The 10,023-nt window shown below is 35.1% G+C and overlaps 1 protein-coding gene across 1 annotated transcript; it reads left to right on the top strand.

Annotated features, from left to right (window-relative positions):
• The first annotated feature begins 8,654 nt into the window (after positions 1-8,654).
• On the top strand, positions 8,655-9,382 carry LOC130940239 (plastocyanin). Its single transcript, XM_057868328.1, has one exon. It carries the CDS (start codon positions 8,762-8,764, stop codon positions 9,272-9,274), a length of 513 nt encoding a protein of 170 aa, XP_057724311.1. The 5' UTR covers positions 8,655-8,761; the 3' UTR covers positions 9,275-9,382.
• The last annotated feature ends 641 nt before the right edge of the window (positions 9,383-10,023 follow it).

Below are 10,023 nucleotides of genomic sequence, written 5' to 3'. Positions count from 1 at the left end.
TCCGGTGCACTTGCTGGTGAAAATTTGTTGAGAGACAAATTTTTGTGCATCACGTATCCTGCCACTCACCCTTTTCTCATCACTCCATGTTACTCATTTTCCACCACTTGTTCACAATACATGTTCACCAAAAGTTATTGAAATGAAACATAAGTAGAGAAAGCAAAAGGGAAAGATAGAAGGGGGGTTTAGAGGGAAGGGAAGAAAGGAAGGAGGAAGGAACGGCGTAGGCTAAAGCCTCGCCGTTGTCATTGTTGCACGAGGGAAGAAGGAGGCTCGCAGTGGAGTGAGAGAGAAAGCTAGGCGCGACAGAGAGGAAGCTGTCGTCAAAGCCACCAAGCTGTCACCATTGCTGGATCCACGACCGCTGCCAAGGGTTCCGTCACTATCATTTCAGCGTTGCCGTCATGGGTAGTGTAGTCGTCGCTATCAAACCCTAGCCATCGTAGTCACGCCCGTCGCTGGAAGCCGTTAGCGTTGCTGCTGTTCGGTGCTGGAAGGGGATCTCATCGCCACGCTAGAGTCGTTGCCACTGTCGAAGGAGCCACTGCCACCGAACCCTACCGTAACAGATAGGACTTGCTATCGGAGATTTGATTGTCACCATTTCGTTGGGACTACTACCCTCGCCAAACAGAATCGAGAAGAGGGAGCTTCGCTAGAGTTCATCGCAGAGCCGCCATCACCTTCCATAACTGCTTTCATCGCCATACCTCTGCCACTGGGAGCCAACACTGGAGCTGTTTCTAATAGTTATGGTCTGACATTTTCTTTGATTCGGGTTCATTTACACATTTTATTGTCATTGCTATGTTTTTTCTGAATTGATTCTAGTATATACATTGTCTTGAAATCCCCAGGGCTGTAACTTCTTTTAATTTCCATCCAATTTGAATCCTCTGTTTTGCTGCAACCATGATTATTGTCGTGAGATCAAACATTGCTGTCGTTCTGGTTGCGTGGGAGTTGCCACTGCTGACATGAAACTAAAAGGGAAGGGAGTTGTCACGTTTAATCTATGTGAACTTGGTTAATCAAGGTAGGAGATTTTATTTTGAAATTAACTATTTTAATTTATGAATGGCATGGAAGTCTAGTGGGTATTTGCAAATAATTTATGATTGTTTGAAATGACTGAATGATGAGTTTATATTGTATTTGTGACTTATGAGCGGATAATTTATACGCTTTTTGGCATTGTTTTTACATAGGTTTTAGTACGATTTAGTTAGTTTTTAGTATATTTTTATTAGTTTTTAAGCAAAATTTACATTTCTGGACTTTACTATGAGTTTATGTGTTTTTCTGTGATTTCAGGTATTTTCTGGCTGAAATTGAGGGACCTGAGCAAAAATCTAATTCAGAGGCTGACAAAGGACTGCATATGCTGTTGGATTCTGACCTCCCTGCACTCGAAGTAGATTTTCTGGAGATACAGAACTTCAAATGGTGCGCTCTCAATTTCGTTGGAAAGTAGACATCCGGGACTTTCCAGCAATATATAATAGTTCATACTTTGCGCGAATTTTGATGATGTAAAATGGCGTCAAAACGCCAGCCCTCTGCCCTTTTCTGGCGTCAAAATGCCAGAACTGGCATAAAAGTTGGAGTTAAACGCCCAAACTGGCACCAAAGCTGGTGTTTAACTCCAAGGAAGACCTCTACACATGAAAGCTTCAATGCTCAGTCCAAGCACACACCAAGTGGGCCCGGAAGTAGATTTCTGCATCACTTACTTATTTCTGTAAACCCTAGTAACTAGTTTCATTATAAATAGGACATTTTACTATTGTACTAGGGGTCTTTTTCCCTATTTTTGAATTCACATGCTATTTGGGGAGGCTGGCCATTCGGCCATGCCTAGACTTTGTTCTTATGTATTTTCAACGGTAGAGTTTCTACACACCATAGATTAAGGTGTGGAGCTCTGCTGTTTCTCGAGTATTAATGCAAAGTACTATTTTTCTTCTATTCAATTCATGCTTATTCTTATTCTAAGATATTCATTCGCACTTCAATCTGATGAATGTGATGATCTGTGACACTCATCACTATTCTCACTTATAAATGCGTGCCTGACAAATACTTCCGTTCTACCTGTGAAAGCTAGAGTGTGTATCTCTTGGATTCCTGGTCCACGACGCATGGTTGCCTCGCCTGACAACCGAGCCTTCCATTCTGTGAGATCAGAGTCTTCGTGGTATAAGCTAGAATCCATTGGCAGCATTCTTGAGATCCAAAAAGTCTAAACCTTGTCTGTGGTATTCCGAGTAGGATCTGGGATGGGATGACTGTGACGAGCTTCAAACTCACGAGTGCTGGGCATAGTGACAGACACAAAAGGATCACTGGATTCTATTCCAACATGATTGAGAACCGACAGATGATTAGCCGTGCTGCGACAGCACATTTGGACCATTTTCACTGAGAGGACGGGAAGTAGCCATTGACAACGGTGATACCCAACATACAGCTTGCCATAGAAAGGAGTATGAAGGATTGGATGAAAGTAGTAAGAAAGCAGAGATTCAGAAGGAACAATGTATCTCCATTCTGAAATTCTCACTAATGAATTACATAAGTATCTCTATCTTTACTTTATGTTTTATTTATCTTTTCACTTATCAAAACTCCATAACCATTTTAATACGCCTGACTGAGATTTACAAGGTGACCATAGCTTGCTTCAAGCCGACAATCTCCGTGTGATCGACCCTTACTCACGTAAGGTTTATTACTTGAACGACCCAGTGCACTTGCTGGTTAGTTGTGCGAAGTTGTGAAAAATAGTTGAGATTACAATTGTGCGTACCAAGTTGTTGGCGCCATTGTGTATCATAATTTCGTGCACCAGTGACTGAATTTGATGAATATGTGTTTGATTTCTTGATTGTTTAGGAATGCTGAAAGTTATGATTATTAGCTGGTTATAACGAATATTTGTTGAGTTGTGGTTGTGAATGGTGATAGATTTAGTATTGCTTGTTGAATTGGAAATATGAATTGAGTTTTATGAATTGAGTTTGAATTAAGGCTGTGATTGATGCTAGAAACTCTGGGTATGTCAATGTCTTGGTTGGGTTGTTGATTTGAGAAATTATAAAAGTGAGGGAGCCCGTAAGGGTGGTGAATACGAATTTTAAGAGGAGGTTCTGTCCAAGTTCTTATAAAAACATACGAAAAAGTGATCTTGTTTTGAAAATCTGATTTATAAGCTTATTTTAAGAAGTGACTCTATGTTGGAAAACGCTTTAGTTTACATATTTACGCATATCGAAAAAATGGTTTAATATTGAAAAGTTTGATTTATACTTCTAAAGCAAGGAATGACTTGGGTTTAAAACCGTTGGAAAGAGTTTGAGAAAACGTTGGTTTACTTTATTGGTAATGAATAGAGAGTTGAAAATGATTTTGATATGGAACCTGGTTAGCTTTCATATTTATAAATGTTTTGATAATGGATATGGTTTGTTGGATTTATCAGTGATTTTTGAGAATTGAGAATGGTTTGGTGGGGACCCTGGAAGGGTGGCATAGTTCGAATTTTAGAGGAAATGCTGTCGAAATTTTTATAAAACTCCAAGGCCTTGTTTAAAGTGTTATTTAAAAGAAAATTTGATTTAAGAATGTCATTGAATTTTGATTTATTACATAAAGAGTCTTGTTTTCAATTTGATTTATTAAGAAATGTATAATGTTTTAAATTCAATCTTTTGAAAAGATATTTTGTTTTAAGTTATGATATGAGTTCAGTTTGTTAAGGAAAAGAAAGAAAGAGAAAAGAGAACACAACACGTGTGATTATGAAATGATTAAAAGGTCACAAGAGGGTGATGGAAAAAAATAGTTATGGTGCCGATGAGAAAATGTTAAGCCGTGTGCTTTATATATGAATGGCTGTGCAGGGATGCCCGTAAATGTGGAATGGCTTCTAAGAACATGGGTCACATGCTTTAGCTGGAGAATCAGTGCTTGCAAGTACTTGCAGATATCATGTTCGACATACTTCAGCAGGAAAATCAGCGACCGCAAGAAGTGGAAACTTGTAGAGGTTATGTCACTGGAATGCCTTATCCGACTTGCGAGTTGGATTGCGTCGGGTGCGGGTCGAAAATGACAAATGATCTCATTACCTGCGTTAGCGATAGACATGCATCATGTTGTTTGCACATTTGTATTTGATTGTGTTTGCTTGTATTACTTCTCTGTGATTGTGCTGTTTGATTTTTTTGTGTGTTGGTTTAGATCTCTTACCTGTGCTATTTGTTCACGAATGTATTGAGGTGAAATGTTGTGGTTGAGAAATGATTGTGGTTGAAAGATGGTTAATATGACTAATTTTGTAATTAAAATCTATTTTGAGTTTAGAAATTTAAAGAAAAGTAATTAATTATCTAAAATAAAACTAAAAATATTTTCAAGTACTTAATAAAAGATAGTTTTATTGAGTAAAGTTAATTATTTGTATTTTATTTTATTACTTTTACGGCATTCCTATTCCCTACTAAGAACGTGTGGTTTGTTTTCACCCCAAAATCTTCCATCCTTTCAGTGACACAGGTTCGAAGACTCAGTATGAAGCCACGGATGAATAGTTGGAATTGTTTATAAGTTAAGTTGTTTTCATAGAATTCCCTCACCTTTATTGATTAGAATTTTATTTTATCTAGAGGGATAGGTATTGTATTCGAGTTTTATATTGAATTTATTTGTATAACATTTATTATTAGTAGTAATTATGTGATTACTGTTACTTAGTGATCTTTGATATATGATTTTAATTAATAAAAACAAAATTTGCAGGCATTTTCTTAAAAATTGAAACGCGACATTGAACTAAAGGCTCAATACTAAATAGTTAATAAGGAAAACGAGTTAGTAACGCCTTACTTTTGGTACGATTATGACGTACTGGAAGTTGGGTAGTTACAAATTGAGACAGTATTTTGTAAATACATAATTATCTTGAATATATTAACCATTTCTTACTTTCTGATCATCCGAAAAAAACAAAAGAAACATCTTGTTCTTTTTTCAGCAATTTCTAATCTCTAAGAGACTTCTCAGTAGGATTCGAACCTAAATGCCTCACAGAAAAAAGGACACTAGTGGAGGAGTTGCGGTGGTTTGTGGGAGAGAGAGAGAGGAGAAGCTAAGAGATAAGTTCAAAAATGAGGGGGAGGGGGAGAGTTTGCGGTCCGACGGTAATGATCGCGCTATTTTTTCTTTTTTTTCCTCTAATTATTATCGTCAAATTTACTGTTAGAAAATTGAATCTGACAGTAATCTTTTTATCTGACGAATTTATTATCAAATTTGTCGATAAATTTGCCGGTAAATTTGTTGCTAACGTCCAATGCTAAATCTAATGGTATTCAATATTTTTCTTATAATGGTAAATCATATGAACAAAGAAATAATAGAATGATCCAACATCTAAGTGAACAATGTTTATATAATTATGTTTGAAGGTAATAATAATAATTTGTCAGTATTGCCAGTGATATATTAATAGTCACGAGACTAATAATTTTAATTTGTTGACATAGCTAGGGAGAAAAAAAGGTTGATTTTTTTCCAAAGATAATAGATTATATTTCATTAATTATTGAAAAATGAAATACAAAGATGTCCAAAACAGGACAACATAATAAAAGGTGGAGGTTTTTTGAAACAATACACTGAAGGTATTCATCCAGCGGTGCATGGTTGAAAAACAAAGAAAAATCTTAAAGAAGAAAGAATGATAGATCAAATTGAATGAAACTAAGAGTTTGCATCATGGAGATGACGATCTAAACTAGGAGTTCTTTGGATTTCAGGGAGCAACGTGACAGAGCTTGCTAGAATGGCAGACGGCATTGAAGTAGAACCTTCAAAAATTAACTGGTTGCGAGCTTTCCAGGAGTTCCAGCAAATGATGGCTAGCAATTGAGGATTACGGTCAGCATTCTTCAACAGGTTAAGCATCTCTGTTGATGTAGTCCACTCTGTCCAAAAGTCATTAGGACTCTGAGGGCGAAGACAGTCAAGAAGATAATTCTGAGACCATACTTCTTTAATTTTAGAGCAATCGATCAGACAATGACTGATTTTTTCTATTGCTTCATGACAACAGGGGCATATTGGCGATATAGATGGGATGCGGTGATGAATCTGAGCAAGCATCGAAATCCGGCCATAGAGGGATTTCTAGATAAATAGCTTAATTTTGTGAGGCAAGTTCAACTTCCATAGATCAATTCACGGCTTTTTCTGCTGCACATAATTAGGGTAAAGCTCCAAAGGTGGATGGTAAAATAAATAGCCAATTTTGTAATCTGAAACTGTATCATATTGCTTGAATTTGTTCAAATCCCATTGCAATTTATCCTTACTCTGCTGAATTTTAACTGACAAAATCATGTCTGCAATGTCTTGGAAAAATAATTTTTGAATGAAGTTCTAATTCCAATTTTCACCTTCAGTAATTAGATCTTTAACTTTTGGAACCAACTCATAAATAGACTGTCTGTTTGGCATGTCAGAGATCATTAAAGGATACGGAAGAGGCAGCCAAGGATCCTCAAAGGTTCGGATATTCTCTCAAGTACCCACAGCCCAATTAAAACCTTTTTCAACAATCTTTCGGTCTTCCAGTATGCTCCTCTATCCCCAAGAAGGTAAGACTCCAATTTCTGCCGTTATATCATTACCATTGCTAAAGTATTTACCTCTTAGGATTTTAGATAATAGAGAAGTAGGCTGTGTTATGAGTCGCCAAAATTGTTTGCCTAAAAGTGCTAGATTTTGGATTCTGAGATCTTTAAATCCAAGGCCTCCTTCTCTTCGTGGGCGAGTCATAGTGTCCCAGCTAATCCAAACCATTCGCCTTTCAGAACTTTTTTGTCCCACCAGAACTGAGAAAGTAGAGAGTGAATTTCCGAAATTAAACCATTAGGCAACTTGAAGCAAGATAATGTATAAATAGGAATAGCTTCTCCCACTGCCTTAAGCAATACCTGTCTACCACCTGATGATAGAAGATTGCGCTTCAACCATTGGATTCTTTTCCGAACCTTCTCTTTGATCATACTAAAAGAAGCCTTTTTCGATATAGAGACGGTAGAAGGCATACTAAGGTATCTATCCTGAGCCCCAATATGATTAATATTCATAGAGTTAGCCAGTAGTATACGGGTAGTGGAGAGAGTGTTGTGGCTAAAGAATATAGCAGATTTATTAAGATTTGTCCTCTGGCCAATGCTTTCATAAAAATTCAATACATGCAGGATGTTTGAACATGCTTCAAGATTAGCCTTACAGAATAAAATGAAATTTTCAGCAAAGAGGAGGTAGTTGACCTTGGGGCATCGCCTATGTATTTGAAGACCTGGATTAGTTTGTTTTGTTCTGCCTTGTATAGCAACAAGGAGATACTTTCTGCACAGAAAAAAAGATAGGAAGATAAAAAATCTCTTTATTGAATACCTCTATTTAGTTTGAAGAAACCATAGGACTATCCTTCCATAATGGCTAAAAAAGGTTGATTTGATGATTGCTACAACCTGCCAATGAATGTAGAATTTATCAAATCTTTTTCTCTTTGCATATCTAAAGTTCAAGATCTTACTCCAAGAAATGACTTGTAAAATATAGAGGCATCAACAATGATAGCAAGGCCATTATTTGAAGGTAGAATTAAACCTAAGAGCAGAAGCAGAAAATTAAAGGAAAAGTCGGCCTATTCATCTAACAGCAATAAGCTTCATCAGATTTTCATGATTAAATAAGGTTTCTTATTCTTATAATAGTACCAAAAGAGTATATCTGCAAAAATACTCTTATAATAAATACATTTAAAAATTAAATAGAAGATATAAATTTAAAGATAAATATCTTTAAAAATCTAAAATATAAAAATAAATTAAGAAATTAATATTTTTTACAAAAATATTTAGAATCATAAATAAACGTTACCAAGTTAGTATTCATACATATTATAAATAAATATAATTAAATTACATTATATATAATTATAATTTTAAATAATTATTTAATATAATTAAATTATATTTTATACTCTTAAGTTGTCAGATAATTATTTTTTATATATCACCGTGTGCATAAAATTATAGGAATAGATGAGAGTACATAAAAAGTATTTGATGAATCTATAATTATTATTGTCCAGGAACATTACAAAAACCAACAAATAATGCTTTTGTTAAGTAAAAGACTATCAAACAATGAATACAATAGATATATCTCCTATTAATTTTGAGTACTCAAATACGCAATTTTCATTCTTGTATTTTTTAAGTTCTCAAGCAAATTAACATTTAAAAATGTCTAATGGGATGAGAAGAGACAATGGTGTTTAAACAATCAAAATTCTTCCATTTATCTAATTAAAATTTTATTATTTTAATTTATTTTTAAATTGATACTTGTACTCTCTACATTTCCCTCTAAAGATTGTACTCAACCTCACCATAAAATTTGAAAAAAATCTAATCCACGTCATAGGATAACATTCCATCTGACCAATAACAACAATCCTCATAAGATAACACAAGACACTAGAGCTCAGAATCCTTATCGACTACACCCACTCTCTATGTATATCACTCATTCTCCAGCGCATCTCAACCACACAAACACCAATCTACACCTCCGTCCAATCCTCAATGCTATAAAGTATAAAGAATCACTCTCCTTCCGTGTCTCTCATTTTATTCACTTATAATTCACCACAGGCAGATAAGTTTAATCTTCAAACATGGCTACAGTCACTAACTCCGCAGCCGTTACCATTCCATCATTCACGGGACTAAAGGCAACTGCAACAAATGCCACCACCAAAGTTAGCGCCGGAGTTAAGGTGTCAGCAGCCCAGTTTCCAAGGCTTGGCGTGAAGGCATCGCTCAAGGACGTTGGAGTAGCTGTTGTGGCCACCGCTGCCAGCGCAGTGCTAGCCAGCAACGCCATGGCTATTGAGGTCTTGCTCGGTGGTGATGACGGGTCTCTGGCTTTTATCCCAAAGGATTTCTCAATTACTGCTGGGGAGAAGATCGTATTCAAGAACAATGCTGGTTTTCCACACAATGTTGTGTTCGATGAGGACGAGATTCCCAGCGGAGTGGACGCATCAAAAATCTCAATGTCTGAAGAAGACTTACTCAATGCACCTGGTGAGGTTTATAGCGTTACTTTGAGTGAGAAAGGAACCTACTCTTTCTATTGTTCCCCTCACCAAGGAGCTGGAATGGTTGGAAAAGTCACCGTTAACTAGATGCCTTCTTTAAGGGCCTTTTTATCTTATAGTTTTGTGTTAATTTTGTCTATGTAAAAGAGTTTAATTAATGGATATTGCTGTGAGATGCTATTGTATGAGATGAAATATTATTATGCCCTGTATTATGTAATACTCTTCATTTACTTAATTTGGGGTTTAAAAAATGGTTTCCTCTTCAACCAAACTTTAAAATTTAAACTAGTGAAATAGTTCGTCCTAAAGCACAACAATGATATAAGTGGATCGCTATAAGTCGCTCTATTGTCGAATACATGAAGTTTAAATTTGCGAGTGAGAATTGTTTGTTGATATAATAAGCATATATGTAATTTATCGTGAACATATAACAATCACATATGTACAAATGAATATAAATTAACAGATTGGTAATTATAAGAGTTGGAAATTTTTCTTATAAACAACATTTAAAGTATCACAATCTCCAAATAACTTGTGAAAGAAGAATCAAATTAGAAGCATTCAATAATAAAAAATAGAAAAATAAATTAAAAAATTAATATTTTTTATAAAAATATTTAGAATTATAAATAAATACCTTAGTTATCAAGTTATTATTTATATATATTTCAAATAAATATAATTAAATTATTATATATAATAATAATTTTAAATAATTATTTGATTGTCAGACAAATTTTTAATTGGATTATATTTCATACATTTAAATTGTTTAAGTTTGAGTAAAAAATTAATCATCATATGTATAAAATTATGGGAGTACATAG

Source organism: Arachis stenosperma, chromosome 7 (assembly GCF_014773155.1).
Source record: "Arachis stenosperma cultivar V10309 chromosome 7, arast.V10309.gnm1.PFL2, whole genome shotgun sequence".
Lineage (NCBI taxonomy): Eukaryota > Viridiplantae > Streptophyta > Magnoliopsida > Fabales > Fabaceae > Arachis > Arachis stenosperma.
The sequence above is the reverse complement of the archived record's forward strand: the minus strand, read 5'-3'. Positions and strand labels throughout refer to the sequence as shown.